Below are 27,788 nucleotides of genomic sequence, written 5' to 3'. Positions count from 1 at the left end.
CATCCCTTTCCTATCCATCCCTTTCAATTTCTCTCTTCAGGTCATGAAACTGTGCATCCTTGTACTGCTACAGAGCTTCACTGCTCTCCTGCGTCCTGGAAAGGGTCTTTCTTACAGTTCTGCCATCCAGCCATTAGAGCATTAGAACCACCAATTTTAACTACTGTGGTAAACAGTAATCAAGTTGGAATAATTCTTGTATTTCTTAAGACCCAAAGAGGCTACCTAACAGGAAAAGGATAGGCTTTTTGTTAAGCAAAATTAAGAAATGTGTCTGATAATTGAAATGTTCATAACTGAATAAATGAGACATTTAGTACCTATGGTAATTATTTATGTAAAATTTTTCAATCCTTTTTAGACTGGAGCAAAACAGCAACCAACATTATAAAGAAGAGTTCTGATAATCTGGGGAAATCCTTATCCTCTAGTTCCATCGGGTCCAATTCAACCTACTTAACATCCAAATCAAAATCTACAACAAATACATATTGCAAGCGAAACAGCCATACAGGTGAGTTCTTGCACTGTAACGCGGTGCATCTGTGAACATGTAGTTTTGTGTTAAAGGTGCAGTGGAGATTTCTACCCAAAGGTTATGTGAGAAAATTTCACCAATATGTATAGTTTCAATATTTTTAAAATATATGTTACTGTTTGATAAGAATCTTAACTTAATATACTATACATCCAATGCATACTTCTGATCTCAGTATGTTCCCATACTAAACAAAGTAGGCATGACGAAAGCAAATCTTGCTTTTTCTATAGCACTTTCACCTTTTTGGCTACAAGAAGGTAAGTCTTATTTCCCATTGTAAACACAGGGTAGCCAAAGCACAAAGGGTAGCCAAAGCCAAAGAGAGATGATGTTCATCACCCAAGGAAACATGAAAACTAGCAGCACAGCTGGAAAGAGGGATCAAGTCTCCTGAGTCCATGTCCACAGCTGATTCACTTGGTCAAAGTGAATTCCTTACATTTAACTGTAACACAGTTACAGGTGAAGCAACAAATGGAGGCTACTTGGAAATGATACTATGTTCCCAGAGTATAAATTGTCTTTCCCTTCTACAAATACAATGCCATATCCACTGCTTATTTCTTTACATGTCAACAGTGTATGTAATAAAAGGCATCATTTGTATTCCACTCATGACATAACAGTGTGCTCATTTTAAGAACACTTTAAAGGACCGAAGAAAGAGGAACTGGAATGATTTGCAAGTCTCTTTGTTTATGTCTGAGATAATATTTCAGAAAATCACTTAAATAATTTGGATTTTTTCATTAATAAGTTTTTGTGAACTCATGTTTCTGTCCTGTATAAAGTCACATAACATCATCACAGGATCCTCTTCTAAAACAGAGTGGAAATAAAATCTGCACACATATTTAACCCAAAGATGTGTTTACTTGCTTTGAAATATTTATTAGAAGCAATGTTTAGATATGAAATATGTAATTTTACTGTCAGGAAAGTTATGTTGTTTCTTAAGTTATTTTCAGGAGTCCCCAGTGTCTCATTTATGATGGTACAGTCTCCTTTCTTGACAAGTGGCATAATTTCCAGGAAGTGCCTTCTTTTTTTTTATTGACAATCATTACCTAGTTCAGTTAGGCACACAATTTTTATCTTGAAATCCCCTTTTTAAGAATTACATTGTTATTTTCTCACTAACCAATAGTCAGTGCATCCATTAGCATGAAGGGTTGTGCATCAGGTATTTTAAGAGTGCAAATCTTTTGGGTTATCAAGAATATATAAATACAGTAAAAATGAGTGGTATAATTGATACCTTTCTTGATAAGTGGCATAATCTCCAGGAAATGCCTTCTTTTTTTTTATTGACATATATCATATATTGACATATATTGACATATATAATCATATCACCTGGTTCAGTTAGGCACACGATTTTTGTCTTGAAATCCCCTTTTTAAGAATTACAGTTATTTGCTCACTAACCAGTAGTCAGTGCATCCATTAGCATGAAGGGTTGTTCATCAGGTATTTTAAGAGTGCAAATCTTTTTTGGTTATCAAGAATGTATAAATACAGTAAAAATGAGTGGTATCTTAGAAATTCTCTGGTGTACCTGAGCTTGCTTTCAGGACTGCCATTCACGGCTGCACTGGGAGCACACAGTTGGTGCCTGCCTCACAAAGGTGCCTGTCCCTACTGCCATGGCAGGTTTGATGTGCCATGCACCTAGTTGCCCTGAGCAAACTGTCTTCAGCTCTCCTGTGAAAGGACACATCTGTCAGCAGTCTTCCATGAATAGTGTCTGTAATATCCACTGGTCACAGTGCTACTATTAATTTCACAGTAGAGGAGGGGAGCATCATGCCCTTTCCACTGCAGAGCATTCTCTGTTTTGCAGACAGAGAATCCCAATCTGTACTCATGGCAGATCAACCTTTAGACCCTTGGCATTGGGATTAATGATAAAAATATACTTACGTGTTTTGTCAGACTCAGGGCTTTTTATCAGTCTGACAGTTAAAGAGACTTAGTGCTGGAGGTTTTGCAATGTACTCTTGAAGCAAAACAACAAAACATTTCCAGATAAGAAGCAAGTTGAAAGAAACTTGTAGTTAGGAACGTGCTCATGTACTTTCTTCAAAAGTGGTGAGCTTAATCCCATGCATAAAGTATTTCCTGAAAGGGACTGCAGTCGGTAGTGTAATCATAGTTTGAAATGAGGTGGTTTGCTGGACATTAAGGGGATACCACAGTTTTAATGCATTTTGCTTGGACCTCTGAAAATATACATTTTGCTGTGATACTCCAAAGAATTTTTGTTAGTGTTAGGTTTTTAAATAATGATATACCTTCTCATATTAAAATAATAGAAAATAACATAAGATTCCAATTTTTAATACAGCTAAACTTCTCGGTTTGATGTCTTAGCATAATTGCAGGCAAATAATTTAAGAGCTACATGTCTTGGCAACTCTTGTTAATATGGTTATAATGGAATTCCAATCCCTGGAATTGACACAAGCATTCATGTGTTTGTGGTATAGATAATGTCTTCTAAGGCCCTTTCCTCATCAGTGGTGGAGCATTACAGGTAAAGTGAGAATTGCTTTTGTTGAATGCATGGTTTGAACAGGGTGGAGGGATGCCACTTGCATGATGTCCTCATTGACATAAAGGACTTTGCTAATCAGAAATGCTGCTTATTTCTCACTATTACATCTTGCTCCATTGATGCTGAATCAAAGGATAAACATGCTTCAGACTCTGGGTATCTGCACTCTGCACTCTGCATGAAGCATTTGGAAGATACCATTTTAGAAAACAGACCATGTCCTGACACTAATGCCGGTGTACAGTAGCCTGGGGAAAGGAGATTAAGTTGAAAGACTCATAACAAAGCATATATTAAAAAGCAAAAAAACAATCTGATAGACTTCCAGAATTTTTTTAGCATTTTTACAAGTTATTACAGGAATTTTGAGATATTGTACTTCTATTCGGTCTATGGCCATTACACAATTAGTCTTCTAGCCATTGTTTTTTCATATCCAGTCACATCCAAAATAACTCTGAATGACAAACTATACATGCCTGAAAGCAATGCTGTAAACTACTGGTTGAATGCAGAAGGTGCCAACTGGGACATGAATATCGGGTGGACCCTACTGGGTGGATGAAAGAAATCACTTTGGCATCTTGTGGCCCTGCTGTCTATGTGTCTGAAAAAAACTTATTGTAGATACTGTTTAAATACCATATATGAATACTTCTGTGAATTAGAAGTTAAGATTATTTCAGCAGAGAATTTGGTGGTACAACTACCATTTACTTCAGTGATACAAGATTTTAACCCTGTACTTAGGTGTGAAGCCCATTGAGCTAAAAAATAAAGAAGGTCCCACTGGTTTCAAAGGCCTTACATAATTCCTGTGCATGCAAATTTCATGAGGAAATAGCTGATATTTAACAATGTAATAGTGCCTTGTGGGGAAAAAAAAAAAAAAAAAAAAAAAAAAGAATTCCAAAATCTTTCCCTAAAGACTGAGAATTAACTTTTCATTTTTGTCATAAGATATTCAATATGTAGAAAAACTTCCAAATGTGGTACCATTGGCTAGTAAGTACATACATTGAAAGGCTCACAGTACTCAGCAGTTTGCTATTGGACATGGAGTTATTTGCTGCAATTCATGGACATTCTTGCGTGCTTCAAAAAAATCATCCTGATATGCCTGAACATGCCTGTTTCTTTCTTCATGAGTGAAACTGTTTTGATTTCTGACTGCAATTCATTTCTCCTTTGCAACACTTTACACTCTTTTATGGCTTGGTATTATGACTTCTGCGGGGGTGGGTTTATTTCTGTTTATTTTTAGTAAATTTATTTCTATAGGAAAAAAGGTTTGTATGAAATCATGGTTTAAGTAATATGCGAAATTCTTAAGTGATCCTTTGTCAATGAATTTTTGAAGCTGACTTCACCAAGATCCTGTAAACAGCCATAAAAAAAGGCACTTGTAGAAAACATTGCTTCAGAAGATACTCCATCCGTTTGCAATGATCTAAACCTTGCCTGGGTTGAAAGAATTCGTTCCAGCCTTATTCACTACAGTGGAAGAGATAAGAAAGCTCATTAGGGTGATGTACTTGAGAAAATGACATGCAGGCTCTCTCCTTCTCATTGCTCACTACATGAGCTCTACCTACTGACCGTTCTCCGAACAGCAATAGTCAGCTGCTGGAAGCAGACTGTCCCAGCCCGGCTGCGAGTTGCCTTGCTTCCTTTTTTTCTTCAGCTCCACCCTTGGCTTATAGCACATGAACTCTAAGGAATGCCAATTTTCTGCATCTTCCCCTCCGCCCACCCCAGTTGTTCAGTCTGTACCCTCCACATTATGTAAAAAACAAAGTGATGCCAGGCAAGCACAAAGTTTAAGCCAGTTTTGGCTCTGGTGGTCTGCTTTAAGATACAAGTCATCTTCTGCTGCATTCCGTGCAGAGTACATTATTTCCGTGCATATCTTAAAACCTCCTTTGTGGAAATAATTTAATATTTTTATTGTCATTTTCCACTACTTTATTATGTGGAGAAGTTTTTTACCAGATGTTATGGAGATCACCCCTTATTCCAGTGCTATCAAAAAGGTTTTTGTTTGTAAGATTCAAAGCATCAACATTAAATTAATATATTAAAAGGTGGTGGGAGTCAGTTATACTTTAGGCAAAAGAATAGAGGGATAATTTCAAGAGAGACCTGAGAGGCCCACAAAACCAGGCATTTTAAATGAATTTAGAAGCAGCAATACCAAAGCAAAAAGTTGTGTGCTGGCTTTTAGAGCACTAATTTCATTCAGCAATAGTGGCAATTGAAGGCATATCTATGTGGGAGTGACACACCTCTTACACTGTGAGTCGGCTTAAGAAGCCCTAACTATTTTTTGTTCCTTTTTCCTCTTCCTAGAGAATGTTTTTCTTGACAAGCCATCTTCAAAATTTGCCCAAGAGGATGGAGAACAGACATCAATCATCCCTGTCCACCAGGTTATTGACAAGGTCAAAGGATACTGCAATCCTCACTCTGACAACTTCTATAAAAATATCATCATGTCCGACACATTTAGTCACAGCACAAAGTTCTAACTGGGCTTCTGAATTTTTTAAACTGAAGGAAGACAAAAAGTCTGCCTGGAACTGAGAATACTGGATGTCATAGAATGTGACCTGTTTAGTTCCTTTTTTCCAGTTTATAATGTCCTCCTGTTAACTGCTCCCACTCGAGGGCCAATTTCTCTACCTTTTTACTGTTGTGGAAAAAGGCAATTTTCCACCATGGTATTGAGCTGTTTTTAAATGTGTGCCAGCCAACATGATGCTTGAACAGCTAATTGTAATCCTGTGTAAATATTTTTTAAGACTCAAGAGCCACAAGCCTGACTCTAAATTACATAGTCCAAACAGAAGCAGGTCTTGACTCCTGGAGAAAATAACAGACATGTCATACAGAACAGGCAAGCTCTTATTGGACCGTTTACTGATGGTTTTTTTCTTTTGAAAAATATGGATTTTTCTCTACAACACTTAGATTCTTACTTCTTGACTGTCCAGTGTTGTCTGTTCTTTATTGGTATGTGAATAAAGCCCTAACACCAGTGTTAAAGGGTTATTTTAAACCCATTTTTGACTAAGTAGACCTAATCATGCAAACCTTGTTTACCACAACAGTATGTGCTGTAAATTCAGGCTATTTTGTATCCATGTACATAGAGACGCACTTGTTATATAGATGTGCTGGCTGAGAAGGGCGTGCAGGTTGCTAGTAAACCTTACATATTTTAAGCCCATTGATCTGTATTGAAACAGTCAGTCATATATTTCATTTGCACCCACCTGTGCAGAACAAGTACACAGGCAAATCCAAAGTTTACACAAAGTCATGTTTCAGCATTCATTGATTGGTATGTATTAAATGTGGCATCTCCCATTGCAATTCTATGTTTAATGTTCTTTTTCACTAAACAAAATAGAAGGCATTCCACTATCTATAAATATATACCTAGATCTCTCTCCACACATTTTTACAATAATGCACACAACAAATATGACAAAATGTGTACCACAGATAATCAATAAGAACAATGAATGGTGCTAAAACTTAATTTTAAGTATTTAAACACAAGGTTAATATTTTGTAAACCCATGGGTTCATTTGTCAGTCTCTGTACTTACGATATACTGTATGTATAGACACTCCATCAGATGGCATTGCAACATTAGAATAACCTGGAATACATTTACCAGTAATAAATAAATAACATCTTTCTGGGCACATAACGTTATCAGTATCCCTCTCCTGCCCCCCCTGTTAGTTGACTTGATTGAGGTTGTTGGAGGCACAGAGTTTAAACAGCATTTAGGCAACATTAAGGAATTTCGCATTGCTACTACGCATAATGACGCTGAGTTCTTTGTGTGTTTGCAGAGAACAGACAACAGCACAACATGCTTACTTGTTTTAATCTCTGTAAATATATGACACATTAGCATGCAGCCATGACTGCCAAAAGTGCATCTCTCCTCACAAGGCATGCCTCGCCCCATGATAGGTTTCATAAAAATTGTAACTGCACATGTCACTGAAGACATGGGCAAGAACTTCAAAGGTCTTTTCAAATACTGTTTTCAGAGGAGAAAATCTCCTAATGGAAATCTTAATTTAAAAAAAAAGGCTTTAAAAAAATAATTTGAGCCAAATATTTAATTAAATGCATTCAAAAGGTGACCAGAAAGTTGTGCTGAGATTTTTCAGCTGCCAAGCAGGTGGATGTTCAGTGATTAGGGGTGTGGATTTGTGCCTTTCTTTGCTCTTTGCACATGCTTTTGCGTGCAGAGATCATTTAATGCTGTGACCGCACAAATGGCATATTCTCCCTGGCTGCAAACACCTGGTGGGAGGAGGATGTCCTGACGGTATTCCGTCCAGAAATACTGCTGTCGCTACACGGACCTTAACGAAACCTCATTCTCGTAACTGCAAATACTTTAAGTGGTGGTATGAATGAAAGTCAACCTGACTCACTTAAAATGTAATTATTAACATGGATGAGTGTTGTCAGATATATTTAATAAGCAAAATAATCTAGGGAAAGATTATGTACAAGCATTTACTGAACTTCTATTTTATCATCCCACTTGCTTAACTACTGTAGATAATAGTGTTCACATAGCAGCTTACTGTGAGATTTCTACCTGATTAAGGTGTTCAGAAGTGAAGGAGAACCAAACGTTCCTGAAAAAATGAGGAATCACTAAAACGTAATAGATTAGTAAAATATAAATGAAAAGCAAGCACAGTATCCTGACTGACGCTGAGCTGTAACCTATCAGTTTAATGTACAGCTATCAATATTTTTGCTGAATTAAGATTTTTTTTCTCTTTTTTTACTACCATGTAGTAATCTTAAACTGTCTGTGTCAGTTAGATGCCCTTGAATGCTCTCAATTCTACAGTGTAAAGCTTCTACTTTGTAGCTGACATGCTGTAACCTCCCTTGTATATATTTATTTATTTGTGAGGTTAAATATGTCAAATATATTTAGCTCTATATGACTGTTCTTGTAACTTTAAAACTAAGCTTCTGCTTCATCATAGAAGAGGGGAAGAATAATTTCTTATATATGTTTTTTCCAAACATCTTGTGAAACAATTTATTGTAGTTCTACCTTTTACAAGTATGAGGAAACATGTCAGTGTACTATATAGTGTATGAGGTTTGAAGATGGACTAAAGTGGAAAGAAACATTTTCAAGTAAACATTCTTGATGTTAGTGTTCCAAATAATTAAAGTATTTTAACAGTGAATGCTTGATTATTTTTTTTTCTTTTTTAGTGTTTAATGGCAAAATTACTCAGTGAAATTCTGGAAAATAATCTTGTGTTTATTAAGTATGTGAGATAGGTACATGCCTAGCCAAAATCCACCTCATCAGAGGAACGCATCTTGGAGAATATGCTTTTCCGTTTTGTGATTTACTCAATGCCACATCCAGTGAATGATCTGAGAGTTATCCAAGTTCATTTATTTATGGTATCAGTCATGTCATAGAAGTTAAAGGAAAATCAAGGCAACCGAGGATATGCTGGGATGATCTTTTAGAAGTAATACAAATGAATAATCTGAAACTTGGGTGTTATTTCTATTCGTATGTTTCTTTCCAGCTGAATATAGTCCCTCATTATCAATAATTTGATTCAACTTGTAATCATACTTTGATCACTGTTGAAACATTTTAGTCAGCCAATCACTTAAAACACACTAATGTATAAACATTAAATGTAACATGCTAATGGCCTACCTTTAAATGTTTACCTTCAATGAACATGGAAACCTAATGAAATGCATCAAATCTGCTCCCCTGTGTTTAAGTCGCATCACAGAATATGCACAGAATATGAAGATTTAGCAGTAATTTTTTTTAGAAAGCAATCAAAAAAACCCCCGTGTGATTAGTGGCATTTACTAATGAGGATACTGGGTGTGCCTGTGGATGGTCTGTCCACGTGTGTCTGTGGACAGTGAACACTACCCTTGAGCTTTATGCCTTGAACAATGTGGGAGGACCCTCTGAGGGAATGAGCCCAGCGTTTTTTTTCCAAGTTGGATCTTGGCAGATGCCAAACTTGTAAGGAGTGATTTGCAGTGTTTGGGGGTGGATTTATTTTTCTCCTTATTTCATCACTTTTTAAATATCCAGAACAATTTTATTTTAATCCTCTACTGTTAACAGCTTCCTACTGTAACCCATTGAGTTACATAAAATGCCACTTCATTTTATTACTTTTGAAAGGCTGATCTATAATCGGACACATCTATATAACCACAGGGACAGCTACTGAGTTACAGGGCAGCAGCATGTCATTCATGGAGCCATTATAAGTTTTTATGCATTTACTATATATAAAGATGTAAGACCATATATGTGTCAGCAAATTAGGAAAAGGGCTTATAAGTTAATGCTGGGGAAAACAACCATGCATACCAGTCTGTGGAGCAGCTGTTCCATGCCCAGTGCTCCAGCTACTGCTGTGACAAGGAAACTTTCCCCTTTACCCTCCACTTAGCTGGTCTTTGGTTACTTTACTTAGTCCATTTAATTTCAGATCTCCTGACCCTATCATGGCACTCCCATACCCAGGACAATCATTTGCTGCAGTGCTAGGGAAAGGGATAGGGAAAAAGAAAGAAGTGAAAGGGAAACCCAAAGGGAAAAAGGGAAAGGGTAGTTGTTAAAGCTGGTTCTGCATCTTCTTACACTTTCCACACGTTTTCTTGCCCTTGCCTTTCTGCATCTTCTTACAATTTCCACACGTTTTCTTGCCCTTGCATAGGATATGTCACCCTGATTAGTGATGGAGGCAGGCAGGAGGAGTAGGTGGAAAACATCACCATGGCTATTTGTGAACCTGTTAATTAAAACTAGTATTTTTGACCCTCCAGCTTTAAGCAAAAGATCAACCATGGTTCCTCAAGGCAGCAACTCCAGGATTTCCATGCTTGGAGACTAACCTACCAATAACATCTTCCTAGTCCAGGAAGAATCTAATGCCTTTCATGATGAGAAATCAATATGATAAGGTTCAAGCACCACACCAAAAACAGCTAAATAAATCTCATGGAAACCTTTTCTGGAAAGACAGCCCACCCTTTGAGTCTGCTCACACAAGGCCAGTGCCGCTACTGGTCTTAGATTAAGGCCAGATCTAGTACTCATGAGAGGCACACATTGTGGTGATGTCCATATGGATTGTATAACCACAGCCATCTGACAGCAGTTTGAATGACATGGTTTTCTCAAGGTGTGCCAAATGACCCAATCTACAAAATAAATGCCAGCTTGAATCTTGAGTGTGTACCAGACAGACTGAGCGCTTCATGTCCAGACTATTCTAGTAAAAGTTCTCCAAAATCGTAGCCTTAGATAGACAAGAGTTCTCAAAAATTCTGACTGTATTCCATATGTGAAGTGTAGAAGAAAAAGCAAATGCTGATAACTTGGGTCTAATGCTTCCTTCCACTGCCAAGTTTTTTCCATCCTGAGAGCCCACCGAAGCAAAAGAAGAAGAGGGCCACGTTAGGGGAGTGCATCCTAGTTCTTCCCGACTGGCAGAGGGCTCCAACTGTCTCTGTCATGCTGCATTTCACAGCACTGCAGTTCCAAGTGCAGTAAATGCAATAATGCTACCCATTTACAAAATTCCACTCTGGTTTTCTTTTCCACCTGCCTGGCACAACTCGTGCTCGTGCTTTTCCAGCAGAGGGCACTGGCATATTGCTATTTGTAAAGCCGTGAAGTGAAAAAAATGCAAGATTCTTCCACATGTAAGCACCGCCACAGCGATAAGTAGGAGAGTTCATATCAGGTTTGTCTGTTATTTAGCAATCTGTTACATCACCGGATAAAGCAACCACTCTGCACTTGGGGAAGTGAGGGGAGAGAGCTGTCTGCCTGTATTTGGGCATATTTAGTGGAAGGAGCAATACAGAGTTTCTTGCTGGTTGCTGCACTTTCTTCTTTTTTGCTCTGAGGGATGCAGTGGAATCAGCAACTGCTACACTCCTTTCAGCTAAGCAAAGAGAGCCAGCTCGCCATTTCAGGCTCGCACACCCGCTTATACCAGTACTGGGCAAATAATTTGATCTCCTGGGCTGCCATCCTGTGACTCAGAAATTCACTGTATGCATAATTGTCCAGGAAGGGAAAAAAACCCAGCATCTCTCTGTTGGCAGTGGCAAGTCCATACCTCCCTACCTTTTTCCCTCAGCAGCATAAGGATGTCAGCTGGGTCCTCTGCTCCATATATTCTTTCCCCATGGCACATAGTACCAGGTCAGCTCAGACAAGGTGCAGAACTGCTTGTCTACACGGCTCAGCTGTGCAGCTGCCCCCAAGGCCACTCTGTCATGGGGCAGGACTGACCAGAAAGATGCTCCATTGGAAAATGCCATCATGGTGAAAGGAAAATGTCTCATCTGCAATTCTGGAAAGATCTCCAGGGAAAAAAACTTTCAGAAGACACTTTGAATCCCACCATCTGTGCTTTTCCCAGAAGTCTCACTGGCACATCGCTCTCACCCCACACCTGCACCAGCACCAAGCTGGTACCAAGCTAAGGGGAGAGGGGTAGTCTGGGGCGGATGGGGTGTGGAAGGTAGGGAAGGATATGACCTGCTTTAGCCTCACCTACTTTTTTGGAGAGACCCTGCAGGCATGGCTGCCCTGGCCATGGGTAGAAGGAGCAGTGGGAAGGGAGGCCCAGGAACAGTCAGGACTTGGTGTATAGAGCAGAGCACAAGACTACTGTGACAGACATCATGACACCATCACTTCTCCAGAAAGCTTGTGGCTTTAGTGTTGCACAAGTTCAGAGTCACAGCACAGCTGCATTACTGGCACATGAACAGTGAGCTGACACAAGCATGACTCTGCACAAGGCAGGAGCCAGCATGAGTTCCCTGTCATTTCTCTGTGCTCCATACGACCAACTCACTTCCCAGGAAAGTAAATGTGCCAACATGCCTCTCCATCTGGCTGCAAATGCCTTGTTGCTCAGACATGATAATTTTCTAGAACTACCCAAGGCACGGGTAAGCTGGGCATTACACAGATGCTGACAACACTGCCCACCCAGATCATGGACCTGCAATCAACAGCTTAGGACAGTGAGGGTGCTCAAGAAAGGAGGGTGAGCATGGAAAACCAGCACTTTTAAAGCTTTGCAGGGGCACTGGAGCACAGGAGCTGAAATGCTGTGGTTTCCCATGCAGAGTGCAATTCAAAGAGCTCTCAGAGGACTTTTGTGTGTTTGCAGCAACTCGGTGGTGGGATGGGCCCAGGCTGAGTTCTGCAGGGAGGGCAGCTCACGAGGGTGCAGCTCCAGCAGCCTAGCTGGACCTTGACTCATGGACGGCTGCTTCATCAGTTCTTTGGTATAGCCTAGAGATGGCGGTAACTGTGGAGCAAGATTTGAAGCAGCCAGGCTAATGCTTCTTGCAGGTTAGCAGGATGTATTTAGGCAGACCCACCACCCTGGCCTGGTTAGGTGGCAGCTCTTACCAGAGGTGAGGAACTTACTTTTATTTGAGTTAGATTAGATGGAACAGAAGCTGGGGTTAAGGCTGCCAATTCCTAATATGTGACTCTAAGGATTACACTGTGGGGGTACCTCACTGGATTTTCAAAGAAAAGGTGAGCCTGTTTCAGCCTCACACCACACCCCTCCAGATCTTTGTAACAGGTTCAGGTAAAGACATGGTGAAGCATCTGTCATGCTTCTTCTGAGCTGGCTGGGCAGACTGAGGGAAAACTCTAATGCACATTTCATTGCAGAAAAGATAAACCAAAAAAGACCAGCATAGGCAGAAGCAGCCCGTCCCTGAGACTGTGACTGTCAGATACAGTTGCTGGGTAACAGCCAGCTGATTTTAACACATCCTGCACTTTTATTGCCATTGATTTCTAATGTCTCCCAAAGGTGGGTCTTTTTCACTTTGTCTGTTGTTTTCACCCAAACTGATGTGTACTTTGGTTCAGCAAATAAGCTATTTTCTGGCCATATTTTATCCTACCAGATGCTACATATGATATATCTTACATTCAAGCAAAGAAATCGTCTCACTGCAACCAGATTGGACATCATCTGCAGACTAGTGTAAGGAAAGTCTATAAATTGCCTGCTGAACAAGGCAAAGGTGAGTGGTATGTCCTAGAGAAGCACTGGAATACTTTTAGGACAGAGGAGACCCTCTGTCACTGGAGGTGTCTAAGAACAGACTGAACCTGGGCTTCCTAAACCCACTCGTGTGGGTGCCAACATCAACATCGACAGCAGTATCAGATGACACACAGAGACAACCTCCTGCCCTGTGATCCTTTCTAATATCATGTAACTATATTTATACTAACACAGTACACTGCATGAGGAGGAAGGTGCTCCCACAATAATTCCTATCAGTACCCTATCTCCATGGCTTATCTTCTCCCCACCTAATTTCTCAGCTGCAAACCATTTACCCATAGCAACTGCCTCATCCACCAAACAGCTTCATCCTCCCAAACGAGGACCCCACACCCATCACACTTCCACACCACCATTAGTCACCCTGGTCATCACCCTCCTCTCACTGCAGCAACAGCCCCCATCCCTTCACTTACTGAAGCCCCTGCTGCAGACTGAAAGGAGAGATGGCCGCAGCAGCCAGGGCTCGCAGCTCTTGAGCAGCCTGGCACTGCCACGGTGCTGTGGTGCAGCCGCTCAGTAGTAACCTGCCGTCTGCGGGCAGCGCAGGTGCTGCAGGAGCAGACACAGGCACTGTTGCCACCACCATCTGCGAACCCTGGTCCCTTTTAGAGGCGCATTGCAAACCTCTGGGTTAGGCATATGTATCTCAGGGTTAATTTTGACATAGGTAAGTTTGCCTTAAGCATGCTGGGAAATTATACACTTTCCTGAGAACCTTTCTGGTTCCATTTCTTTTTTCATATATTATTTTTTTACTCAGATTAACATCCAATGTAGGCTTGTGTGAGTTATTTATGCTAGAACCCGGGGCTTCTGACTGTAGCCTTTATGGACCGGACAACTCTGTGCTACAGATTCATGTATTTTTTTACTCCTTAACCTCTGTGCTAAATCCATGCGGTTGCCGTGTGAGATGCCACCTTGAGCATGGTGGCCTGCAACTCCTTTGACTCTGCCAGCTAAAATTGACAGGCCCTTGATTTTCTGGTCAAAAGAAATCCATCCATTACTGAAGATGCTGCAAAAGACATTTCAGTGTTTTCTTTCGGTGAGGCTGAAAAAAGAACATGAGAAAGAAGCTTCAAGGATAATGTTAACATGAAGAAGTTTGACTCAAAGTGCTGACATTTGCCAGTGATGGTAAGGATTATCTTCTCAAACACTTGGGCATGCAGGTGCAGAGCCTGCTGCAGTGCTCCCTGTTTAAGCAGCTATTTCAGCAGGTACTCAGCAAGCAGTGGAATGGGAAGGATGTAAGTAACAACGCATATTGGTACCACATGTGAAGACAAGAATCTCCCAATATACATACATATATCCCAGCCAGGTCTGAAAGATGGGACGTGTGTTTCTTCTCTTCTTTTTTTCTCAAGTGCTGCATATACAATCCATTGCAAAACACTAGCTGCAATTATTCCAAAGTCCAGCATACAGAAACTAACAGAGAGTTTTCAAGGATATTTGCAAGTAAAGGGATCAACATAGTTACACATTTAGACATTTAATTAAATGGCTCAATCTTTGTTATTTTTCATACCACACAAAAAAAAAAAATCTCCCTTTGGCAGAGAGTCCTTCCTCCTTAGATCTCAGTCTCTGCCTAACAGAGTTTCTATGCACACAAACCTTGAATTGTCTTGGCGCATACAAATCACGAGGTTTTGGCTGCCTGATGATAGGAGCTGCGGTGGCTTATTCCCGTAAACTAGACATTTCAATGTGTGTAGAGCAGCCTTATGACTGTGATTGGCATGTGGCTACTTTCAACCAGCTTGTTTCTCCCATGGCTGGCACAATGCTAAGAGAAGCATTTCAATATTAAGGTGGTTGTGGAAAAGCAGCAGATGCAGTAGCTGAGGAACAAAAATATATTGCTTTATGAAGTGTTTTGGCTCATTTACCTGTTCTAAATAACTACCGATGACTAAGTGCCTGAACTCAGAAAACAAAGGTTGTTTATCTTGCACAACTTCTTTTGTCCAGTTTGTGATGGGTAGGGTCCACTGAACCAACACCCACGTGTAAGATAGGAAGGTGTCACAGAAATAGTTTTCTTTATATCAGCTAAAACAGGACCAGTTTGCTTTAAATCTTTTGCCATACACTTGTGGTTTATTTACTATACCATACCATTGAAGGTACACTTGCTACAAGTTAAGAATAAGCTGGCTGCTGCCAGTCTGTATGCAGCTGATGCACACTGAATTGCTGTAGCAGATCTGTGTGCCAGAGGCCTGAACACACTGATTTTTTGAGTGTGGCATGCTACTGATGGCTTCTTGCTGTGCCTGTGAAGCAGGGTACAACTAGCTATATGAAAAATAATAAATGATTGCTTGTCTTTGCAATTATTTTGGTTAAAAGAATAAATCATTTCAGAGCGGATGAATGAGGCAATTCTATTTTTAGCCTTTGTAGTGGAATGATTTCTATATGTAAGTGAAATTATGATTTTTCAAAGGCAGGAACATCAACTTACAAGACCATTGGATAACACATACATCATGTTTAAAAATACCTGTAGGGTTTTTAGTAGTATGCATTATAATATGTAGGAGAAGGAAAAAAAAAGGAAAATAAAAAAAAAAGGAAAAGAAATTCTCTATCATACTGGATTTACCACGTTTTTGTCAGTAGAAGGAATGCTGCTTACAAGTCTATGGCAGTGGAGTTTTAGATGAAAACAGATTTCAAAGTCCTGAGTAAGGAAAAGGGAATTGCAGCTGGTTAGTCACTGCATAGGAGTGAATGAACGGCACATCATGCACTTCTAGGAGGACAAAAAACCATTTGCAAGCACACTTACCAAAACGTAAATTGACTGTCTCCACTTGCCCTGATAAATCTATCAATTGCAAGAAACTGTCAGACAGCTTAAACCAAAAGCAAATCTATAGTTAAGACTCAGGAATGAGCCAAAGCTAAAAATCAAGGCAAAGGGTGGCCTTAAATTGTGTCATTTGTCTCCTGCAGACATCAAACTCTGGGGTAAAAGCCATCCCAAGTCTGGCCCGTGAGACCAAGACCGTCCCCAGAATGGATGGTGGGTGACTCCTGTGACACTGTGCACCAGGTGAACAGCCCTCTGGGTCACTCTGCTGGAAGACCACCAGACTTACAACAAGGGGTCCAGGCTTGAGCGTGGTCCTGGTGGGAGAATTTGTATTTACTGCTCAGCAAGGGGCTTGGCATCTGGCCTGACCCCTCGAGGAAGTGACCTGCCAGGGCATCCCTCTGAGCCACCCTTCCCCTGGAAAGCAGGGAGTGAGTCAGGAGAAGGGGGTCAAGCATTCAACCTGTAGCCTGACACGTGGCCACCATGTGCATCCTTACCGGGGTCCTGGGAGAGCTCCTGCACTCTGCACTGAGACCAAACAGAGCTCAATGTGAGCCAGGCATCAAAGCATTACGAGGGCAATACAGCACTAATAAATCCCAAGTCCTGCGAGCCCAGTTCACTCTGCTCAGTGGGAGTCTTTCTAGAACACCACAGGATGAGAAGCATTTCCCCCACCAGGAAACTGCATTACAGACTGAGACACCATCTCGCCTTTCCTTCTCATTCCTGGCCCTTTTCATCTTGCGGTTGCTATGCTGCTGAAACAAGACCTTCCTCCCCACAGCAGCATTAGGCAAAGCTCAGTTTCATCGAGTTCATTAATCCAACTGTCGTCTTGTCCTCAAAATCCCCGTGGATCTCCTGGTGAGCCCTCTGGCACTCTGAGCACACCAATGTTTGGAGGTAGACATGTGGGCAGAAAGGATATAGTGCTTTCAAAGCACCCTGCTGCCACCCTGAGAGCCTCGTGCTCTTTATCTGAGCCCCAGACGTCCTCTGTGACCCTCAGCAGTGCTGAGTTTTTCGTTATCTGTTTTCCTTTGGTGGCAGTTCAGAGGTAACTCCATCTAACAGGGCACTATTCTTAGCTGGCAGCCCGGCGGCAGGTGCAGCTGTGGGCACAAAGCGGCGCGTGGGAAGGCGGCAGGGCCACAGCGATACCATCCTGCTGCACAGCCCTGGGGCTTCAAGCAAGTCAGGAGCACTCAGGCATGGGTGGATGAGCTAAATCAGGCTGAGGGTACTGAACAATTAGAGAAATCCCACTTAGAAATGTAGACGAATAATCAGCCGTAAGCAGCAGTGGAGCAAGTTGCTACGCCGTGCGGAAACCTCTGCCACCAGAAGACATGCTGCTGGCTGCAACTGCAGCTGTGCCTCTGCTCACTGATCTCCTGTAGCCACAGCAGTGTCATAAATGAAAACTGGAAGTTTTACGGTTCTTTGACCTGTTTCCTCTTCATGAAAACTGTTGCCACACATGCTTGTCTCAATAAACCCAGCCCAACTTCTGTATGGAGCATTTCACAAAAAAGAACAGCAGAGGAGAAGCAGGGAAAGGCAAATGTCACTCAGATTCACCAGTAACACTGAAGAGGCCCAGACTCGTGACTGATGGGGTTCCTATGAAATCTGTCATGTGCCAAATTTTAAACTTCTGTCTGGTATAATCAGCTTCAAATTCAGGTAAAGACACAGATAAATTGATGCATAAGCTATAAGGCAACAGAGACATTAAAGAGAAGTAAGCTAAAATGTTGGCAAAGTTTCAAATATTTTTACTGGGATATATTTATGTATCATATATTTCTAATTCTTCAGCATTTTTTTATTTCTAAAAGAAAAACTGTATATACAAAATCCTGTAGACACCGACAGATGTTTTCTTTTTATTTATGTTTTAAAGAAGAAAATCACTATGGGAAATAGTGGTCAAAACTGAGGTGGATGGCTGAGCCCAAGGTGTGGTAGTAAATGGAATTACATGTAGCTGGCGGCCGGTCACCAGTGGTGTTCCCCAGGGCTCAGGACTGGGGCCAGTCCTGTTCAGTATCCTTATCGATGATCTGGACAAGGGGATCGAGTGCACCCTCAGTAAGTTTGCAGGCAACACCAGCTTGGGGCAGGGGGGAGTGTTGATCTGCTGGAGGGCAGGAAGGCTTTGCAGAGGGATCTGGACAGGCTGGACCGATGGGCTGAAGCCAGTTGTATGAAGTTCAACAAGGAGAAGTGTCAGGTCCTGCACTTGGGTCACAATAACCCCATGCAATGCTACAGGCCTGGGAAACAGCAGCTGGAAAGTGCCTGGTGGGAAAGGGCCTGGGGGTGCTGGCTGGCAGCCGGCTGAACGTGAGACATGAGCCAGCAGTGTGCCCAGGTGGCCAAGAGGGCCAACAGCATCTGGGCTTGTATCTGAAGCAGTGTGGCCAGCTGGACAAGGCAAGTGGTCATCCCTCTGTACTCAGCACGGGGGAGGCCGCTCCTTGAACCCCGTGTTCAGTTTTGGGCCCCTCACTGCAAGAGGGACGTAGAGGTGCTGGAGCGTGTCCAGGGAAGGGCAAAGAGGCTGGTGAAGGGTCTGGAGAACAAGGCTTACAAGGAGCAGCTGAGGGAACAGGCTGCTTAGCCTGGAAAAGAGGAGGCTCAGGGGGGACCTTATTGCTCTCTACAACCACCTAAAAGGAGGCTGTAGGCAGGTGGGGGTAGGTGTCTTCTCCTAGATAATTAGTGACAGGACAAGAGGAGATGGCCTCAAGTTACACCAGAGGAGGTTTAGATTGGATATTAGGGAAGATATCTTCACTGAAAGCATGGCCAAGCATTGGAACAGGCTGCCCAGAGAAGTGGTATAATCACCATCTCTGGAGGTGTTTGAAAAATGTGTAAATAGGGTGCTTGGGGACATGGTTTAGTGATGGACTTGGCAGTCCTGGGTTAACAGTTGGACTTGATGATCTCAAAAGACTTTTCCAACCTAAATAATTCTATGATTCTAAGTTTTATTTTTTGTCAGAAATCACTTTTCATTCCACTTTGATTTCAAGCCTGCGATTCAGTGTGTTCAGGGGATCCCCTCTATGCAGCAGTGCCAACTGACTGCAAGCAGCACTGAGGAAAGCACTTTTTTCCCATTCTGCAAGAACTCCTAGGATTTTTCCTGCTTAATACAGGGAAAACCCCCAAATGAGTATTCTCAACAGAGGATCTAATAACTCAAGGCACCAGCATAAGTTTTTTCTGAACTCATCCAGTGCAGAGGTCAACAACTGAAGGCATTTCAGGCTACAGTATATGGCTTAATTAAAAATGGTTTTACTGTACTCTGAGTGTGCAAGTAAGGCTGCAGTAGTCAAAGAGCTGCCTCTACCTCCTACCAACTCCCAGGGCAGCCTCCTGAGTGATCTTATCTATTTTATAAGGTTTCATATGGCTCTTTGCATGCATGAACTTTGTCTTGCCTGGTATCTACAGAATGTCTAAGTCACATGTTGTACGTACAAAACTTAACTCCCAACATGCACGCAAAACCTCAGCCTAAATCCAACTTCCCCATAGCATTGGGGTCACAGAGCGGTCACCTGGCTCCTGCAGGCCACTCTTCAAGCTTGTCACCTACAAAATACTGTTAGGCTTGTATGCCGTTCTTTGAGGCCGAGGCACTAGTCTTTGGCGTTGAGGGGGAGCAAGTCAACCTCCTGGTTGCTACCCGTTGCTGGGTAACTGTTGGGCTCAGCAAAATTGGGATGCCCTCAAGAAAAAGAAGAAAAAAAGAAAAAAAATGGAGGGACTGAATGATAAATAACTGCAGCAGGAACACCTGATCAGTTTTAGCTGCAAGATCCTCCAGTTCTGGGGCACCTGGCTGTGAATAGAATGGGCCTACAGCTATCTCAGTGTCAGTTTTGATTTGTTTTGGTATTCTTAAAGAATACCAGACAGAGAAGAAGCTTTAGATGTCTTTATGATGTTCAGAGTTTATTGGTCATGTGCAACAATCTTTGTCACTTTACTATTTTTCTACATTTACATGGTGTCTGGGGCTTTTAGACTGGTTTGTGAAGAAGACAGACATGTACATATGAGAAAGGAGTTAGTCTTTCCCTGTCCAATGCCTGAGAGAACACCATGCAAACAGCGCAGTCACGTGGAGGTGCAGCACAAAGCTCCTTCCTCACCTCCCATCTGAGCTCTTCATTACTCCAAGCCATTGAGCTCACTCTGTCCCAGGTCTGCACTTTTCTTCTTTCTAGAGCCCAGGAGGAACGTCTCTAGCAAACAGGCATTCACTATAGGCTGGCTCAGCAGTAAAATCAGTAACTCAGTGAACACTAGCAGACTACCACTAAAGGCAAACCATAAGGGTAAGACAAGGTTTGGTAGGTTCTGTGTGCTGCTTCTTGTTCTGCATCTGGCTGGTAGACAGAGAATTCAAACTCCAGTATGACCAAACCAGCACACTCTACAATATTAAACTGATTGGAAAAAAATCCTCCTGAAAAGAATAAAAAGTTTTTAATTAATTCCAATTTGGTCATGGATTTCAGTTCTTTTCTTCCTGGTTATTCAGTCAAAGGAGGTACCAACCATTTTGGTGTGAAATTCAGATAAAAGGTATTTGCCAATTCTAAAGTCAAAACTTTCTAGGAATCTTTGTATAGAATGCAATCAATCGATTTCTCCAGATAAGCAGGGGGTAATTCAGTTACAAAATTTACTACATCTGCTACCATCAAACTTGACTAATTTTTATGCTAAAGATTTCTTACCTTAAATAATGTTTACCGTCTTGGCACTGTTTAAAAGATACATAAAAACACAGGAGAAACTACCACTATACAAAACTCCTATCAAATTCTAAAAATAGTCTGAAAAAAATAGGAATAATTTTCTTCAAATACCACAAGATTAAATAATAATTCCATTAGGTTCTCTTATAATTGTGTTCCACTTCTTCAAACAATTAGATGCACTTATGTTTTCAAGCACTTCTCTGTAAACATGAGGATTAGCAATGAATACATTACTTTTTAAATGCAATTAAGAAAAGCAAAAAAACCAACCCCAGCTTCAGTTGGCATAAATTAGCATAGTCACACTGGTAGAATTACAACCTATGCTATATTGTTTCAGTTAATAATCACAGGTTCTTCCTATATATCTTTTTGTCACTCCATTTGTCTCACATGCTGCTTCTTTCACAGCCCTGTAATAAATCCTGAAGAATTAAGATATGAATGCTTACAGAACAACACATTTACTCTGGGACAAGCTGAACCCTTTGCTTTTAACCATAACTGATACTGCTACAAGCTAGAAAGTTTGTCACTAGAAGAGGTCTCTTAGTGTCCATAAGTACTTTTAGTAAAATTTTTCAAGGCTTAAACGGTTAACTGAGGGTCTCATTCCGATCCTGCAACACATCGCAACTGATTGCAGCGTAAGAGTAGTGCCATGACATCAGGTTAGGTCAGAATTCATTCTACAGGCTCCAGTGGCTTGAAATGTACCTGCAAGGGGCAACCAACACAATAGTAGCAGTGTCAGCATCGTCATTTCTACCCCTCTGCTAGGCCTGCCTTGGGTTTTGTTGTCTTACTCTTCTTCCTCCTTTGCTTCTCTGGGTACTCGGGCAGGCAAGGTGGGGGGAATGGTGCTGGACCCCAGCCCGGGGAAGCTGCAGTCCCTTTGATGTTTACCTGTATGGACCTGCTGTTCCTTGGCAAGCATTGTGGTTTCTGCGTGCTATTTTCTCACTATTCCTTCTCTCAGAAAAAGTGTCCCACACCTCAGACTGGAAGAACTGAAGGTCAACTGAGAGTCACAGATCTCTGTGGCCTTGGCCCTCAGTTTTTGCCCTTTTTAGGGAGCTTGTTCTGGTTTTCCTTTCTGTATCACCATTGTTGGGACAGGAGCAGGCCTAAGTGGTGCAAGGGGAATCCTCACAAAGTTTATTTTCTCAGTTTATTTATTCTGCTCATAGTATTTTATAGCCACAAATAATGCAACTCCAACTGTCTCTTGGTGCATGGTTGCCAAAGTAGCAAAGCATTGTTAAGTGAAAGGCCTGATTTACATTAGCCATAAAGTCTTTTAAACTGAGTGCTTCAATTTGTAATTTCCTACCCCATACTACTGGCATTTATTTTTGTTTAACATTTAAGTTGAAAATATCTATTTCAGATATTTCAGCACAGTAATGATTATACATAGGTTTAAAAACTCCAATTATAATATAATTTTAAAGAGTCCAATACTGTTTTATGGGCTCACTTACTGCACCATTTTTTTTTCCTTCTTTTATTCTTTTATAAAGAGCAAGTTCCAGTTGTGAGTTCACTAGCTGTAATAGAAAGGAAAGAGATATCAAATCTTTGTTCTGGGCTCAATAAACTACAAATGCAATCTACAGTTTATGAAGGGGAATTCTTTCCATAGATATTTTTTTTTCTATTTCACCAGACAGAAACAATTTTCTGATCTATTCTTCCTCCTTCCAGAGGTTCTGTTTCAGCAACAGACCAGGTTCCAATCACTGCCACACAAGGATCACAAAATGCTTGCAACCATTAAGCTTATGATTTACACAAGATAATGCTTTTCAAACATGTGCAGCACATTCCAGTACAGAACAGATGACAGCATCTAGGGGAAGAGTGAGCAGGAGAAATAAAAATCAGAAAACAGGGTAAAAGATGACCCTCTTGGTACTATCTGACCAAGAGAGCACAGCAGCGTAAACAGTACCTGTTACACTGTGGCTCTTCATATGCAGAGGGTGGTCTAGGGAAAACAGAATGTCCTCTGTCTTTGAGGGTGGGTACCACTCCCTGATGACACCTTTCCATCCAACACTGCTCATGGACTACAACAGAGGGAAAGGGACAGCTAAGACATTTCTAGAGGACAGTCCTGAGTGAGGATGCAGCCCTCAAGTGGCCAGACCCTCCTGCACCCCTGCTCCTTCCACCCTCAGTGCTGGTGCATAAAGGCCACTGCCAGATGGTTGGTTTTCAGTGTATGATAATTTGTCAGCATCAGACTGAAAGGCCCCAAACAAGGCACTGATGATGATGCTTTTCACTTTTGTCCTCCAGAGAACTTTGGCCCTCCTGAAACCTGCACAGAAAGGAACCTCTTAAAGCACCAGGGGAATATAGCAAATGCAAGTGCAATACCTCATCCGTACAGGAACACTTAAGAGTACTAAGAAAAAAAAAAAAAAAAGAAAAAAAGGTCAAAACTTTCTATAACATTTGTATAAATAGAACATAATCATCCATGATAGACTTAGCCAAGCTAGTGTTAAAAACTATTTCTTGTCCAAAACATAACATTTTATCTGTGTCTCACAGGATTAGAAATGAACTCTCAAGAGATTTAAAATTTGAATTTTTATGTCTTTCTTAAAACAGAAGAATTTGAGTACTTACATATGCTTATATTCCTGAATTCTATGGCCTTTTCAATGTCATCTGAGTTTTCTCTGCTTTTTTGATTGCATGGTGAGAATGACATAATTCATATGTATTGTCCTGTAAGTTTGTCTTCTGTCAATATTACAGTACTAGTGGTTCAAACATTTTAAGATAGAATCGATCATCACAGAGAGGATAAGAAAGCAGAAAACATTTAAAGAGGGCTCATGAAGTCTGAATCTCTTCCCAATATTTCAAACAAAATTCCTAACCACAACAAAATGCGACATGGATTAAGACTGAAAATTCATCCACCTTAGTATTTTGTCTGGCCAATAGAGGCTATCTGCAGGTACTTTGGGAGAAAGTATATAAAACAAGCCACATCTGAAGTGATGGCTGGTAGCTGATTTTGAGCCTGTTCACTGGAATTGTCATTTTCCCCCCCCCCCATGCAGTACTTTACATTACATTTCATCTAACTTTTTATTCCCCTGTCACCCAATAGTGTGATATAACACTCCAGCCTCTTACTGTCATCCTTCCAGTTGAGTATCCCAAAACACCTTCAGACTTCATCACCTCTCTCTTTTCCTCATAAATCATGTGCGGGTATATTTAACAGTACAGCCTGAAGTAATGCATCTATCATGGAGCTACATTAGTAACCTCATTCCACTGCTAAAAGTTTTCATTCTTTATCTTTTAGCAGTTATTTACCCCAAAGGGGCTTCTCTTCTAGCTGGAGAGGGTTTTAAGAGTTTTTTGGTTTTTTAAGACCACTGGCTAATGATCTTGCTGAAAGCTTGTAGAAAGTTCATACATACTACACAGATTTACATGTATTGCTTGCAAAGGAGTCTAGCAGCTTTCTGAGGTATAACTGCCTTTGATAAAACCCATATTGCCTTCCTTCCCATAATGTATTATCTGGTATCTGTTTATTCTACATTTTATTAGTTGTTCTGATTTGTCAGCATGAAAAATTAGACCCACCAGTCTACATTTTCCAAGATCACTCATTCAGTGACTGAAGTTACCTTTGTCAACTTTCATTTTTTTGGTATTGTTGAAGGTTTAAACTATGTGTTATTGCCACAGGTAATTGTTTTGCAATTTTATGTTTGAGATTTTTCAGAACTCATGGCAACAACATCATCTAGTCCTGGTGATATTTAAAATTCGTCCTACCTCTCCCAAAAGCCTGGAATGTAAATACCTGCAAGAAATTTTGTTATGGTTTACATGGTAGCCTGACCTGAAAAAGATGTCGTTTTTTTCTGTTTTAACAAAGTTTTTCTCATGGTTATGTGTAAGGCAGTACACTGTCTTGACAGCAAAAGGAAAACGCATCTTGTCTTTTTATGGGATCCTGCTTTCCTTCATGCTGTTAATTGATACACAGATGGCATCAGCCAGCCAGTGGCGGGCCACCAGTGGTGCACAAGGGCAGTTCACCGCTGGGCCCCTTGCTGTGTCTGGCCAGCCTTCTCTCAGTGGTTAGCCCTTCATGGCACCAGGAGAGGAACAGTTTAAAGACCTTCTTTATTCATCTAGTTGCCTTTTTTTTTTTTTTTTGGGGGGGGGGGGGGAGGGTGAGGGGTTACAAAGTACACAGGACAATGCCAGTCATTTGTCATTACACACCTAAAAATATATATATAATCTATACATGCTGTTGCTCCACCCACAGCAATAACCATAACTTCAATGAAGTCTCTGTGCATCAAAGTCAGTAACTGGTGCTGCCCCATGGGTATCCCACAGCTAATTGGGTGCTGAAGGAATCTTGTTCCGTAACAGCTATTCAGAAAAAAAATCATTTAGGCATGTTCTATTGTCATGGTTTAACCCCAGCTGGCAACCAAGCACCACACAGCTGCTCGCTCTCTCCCCTCTCACCCAGAGGGATGGGAAGGAGAATCGGAAAGGAATGTAAAACTCGAGGGTTGAGATAAGAACGATTTAATGGGCAAAGCAAAAGCTGCGCACACAAGCAAAGCAAAGCAAGGAATTCATTCACCAATTCATTCACTGGGCAGGCAGGTGTTCTGCCATCCCAGGACAGCAGGGCTGCATCACGTGTAACAGTTACTTGGGAAGACAAACGCCATAACACCAAATGTTCCCCCCTCCCTTCCTTCTTCCCCCAGTTTATATACTCAGCATGATGTCATATGGTATGGAATATCCCTTTGGCTAGTTGGGGTCAGCTGTCCTGGCTGTGTCCCCTCCCAGCTTCCCGTGCCCCTCCAGCCCTTCTGCTGGCAGGGCCCAAGGAATGGAAAGGTCCTTGACTTGGTATAAACATCACCCAGCGACAACCAAAACCATCAGTGTGCTATCAGCATTGTTCTCACACCAAATCCAAAACACACAGCACTGCACCAGATACTAAGAAGAAAATTAACTCTATCGCAGCTGAAACCAGGACATCTATGTAGTACTTAAAGTGTAAGACATTAAGAATGATGACATTTGAGGAACAGGTAAAAAACCCCATCATTTTTAACTAAGAAAGGATGAGGGAGCATTCTGTTGGAGCTGAGCCATGCATTCAGAGGTAATAAATTTCAGCTGTTTGGCAGTTAAGCTGTTAAGCTTAAATTCCCGCTTTCCATGATCATGACTCCTAAAAAGCAAAAGAAAGTAATAACCACATAGATATGAATTCAAGTGAGGCTAGATTAGTCACTAGAAAATATCATGAGGGAGCCCTCCTGGAGTGATAACTGACCTAGATGGATTAACAAGAACTTTCAGTCTCAAACTTCCTTCTCTTAACTAAGTTTTTCCATAGTTTACTAAGAGTGCTAATTCACAGCTTTCCCCCACTTGGACATTCTTCTTCACAAAATCTAATATTGGCTATGTCAGGACAACAGATGTAGATTTTCCTGAGTCTTTGTCCTCATTCAGGTTCATCCACTCCGTCTTCCTCAAAGGTGTGTAGAATAGCTTGTAGCTTGACTATAGATGCTGACTATGCATAGTTTTGAACAACACGGGGGAGCTCATTCTAGACTTTTCTAAGCTCTTCTCAACATTTTCCCCAAATTCCTTATCATTCCTAGCCCAAGATTATCTGGCTTTGTTTTAATTGTCCTGCAAACCCCCTTATTCAGAGAGAAGAAATAATTCACAGTTGGTATGTTCCTTAGTGTCTTTGCCAATCAAAACATACAGCTTGCCATTTACTGGCAATGTGGTTATCATGATTCAAACCACTTGGCTCTTTTGTTATGTCCCTCTGGCATGTGAAGGAAAATTCACACCAGTGAAGAAGAAAACCATCAAGTCATTAAATATTTATTTGAATATTTAAATCTTTGACTGGAGAGAAGTATCTAGGGAGAGCTCCATATTTAAAAGGGGGCTTACTTAAACCACACCTGCAGACAGCACTCTCAGTTTGCTGACACATTTGCTGAACACCCTTCTGCAAAAGAAAAGTGGAACTCTGTATTGCAAGAGACACTAAAATATAAAAAAAATATTTTTTTATTTGGGTCTGCAAGGTGATGCTAGTGGAACAGGAAACCAAACTGCCAATGATACCACATGTGGTGATGAGGAAACTATTTTCCTCTTAGTCAGGCAAACTCTGGGTAGGTAATAGGGTGGAATCCAAATGTTATGATCCAGAGCTTGACTGGAAGTAGAGCGTGACCTCAGAGTCATGTATCACATAGTGAGCATTTTAAGACTTGGTCAATCCATGCTTTTGGGGATCTTTGGGCTCAAGCGGAACCTCGTTCATTTTCAGAGGCTGTGTTTGGAGCATGGGCTCAGCAGCTGAAAGGCTATTTGGCCACAGTGTTGAAAAAGCTACAGTATTACTAAGACCTCTACCTGTTGCAGCTGCTGCCTGGTAACATGGTGTCTCCTCATCCCTCCTCCTTTATGTAACTGCTACGAGCCAAAGCAGTTTCCTTCATGTGCCCTCTTGTGACACTGTCTCCTTCCATGAAGCAAAAGAAACCTGACAGGTCTATAAATGAGTTAAAACTTAGAAAAGTAAAATCAAGAGCATCTACTAGATGTGCAGAGCAAAGAAATTTTTTTTTCCTTCTTTAAAATTAAAGCTATTGTATCCTAACAATTATTACAACATTAAAAAGAGAACTTGGAGAAAAACAAAACCCAGACAGGAAATACAGTAGAGGAATATTTTTTCATCCTTTCAAGAGATTTCATGTCGAATGAGGTCTTAAACACAGAAGGTCAGGCAAAAAAACATTAATTTTAAGG

The 27,788-nt window shown here is 41.1% G+C and overlaps 1 protein-coding gene across 5 annotated transcripts in view; it reads left to right on the top strand.

The window, feature by feature from the left end:
* The window catches only part of ADGRG6 (adhesion G protein-coupled receptor G6), a 112,261-nt gene extending 103,595 nt beyond the window's left edge, over positions 1-8,666 (top strand). For 3 of the 5 annotated variants that reach the window (XM_040598810.1, XM_040598809.1, XM_040598806.1), the window contains 2 exons: positions 362-514; positions 5,448-8,666. In XM_040598810.1, coding sequence (XP_040454744.1) covers positions 362-514; positions 5,448-5,626 — 332 coding nt within the window. In that variant the 3' untranslated portion in view covers positions 5,627-8,666. Of the gene's footprint in view, positions 1-361; positions 515-827; positions 2,714-3,030; positions 3,078-5,447 lie in introns of those variants that run through there. The other 2 variants (XM_040598807.1, XM_040598808.1) reach the window with 2 other exon arrangements.
* The last annotated feature ends 19,122 nt before the right edge of the window (positions 8,667-27,788 follow it).

Source organism: Falco naumanni, chromosome 6 (genome assembly GCF_017639655.2).
Source record: "Falco naumanni isolate bFalNau1 chromosome 6, bFalNau1.pat, whole genome shotgun sequence".
Taxonomy (NCBI): domain Eukaryota; kingdom Metazoa; phylum Chordata; class Aves; order Falconiformes; family Falconidae; genus Falco; species Falco naumanni.
Note: the sequence above shows the minus strand (reverse complement) of the source record. Positions and strands in the feature narration are given on the sequence as shown.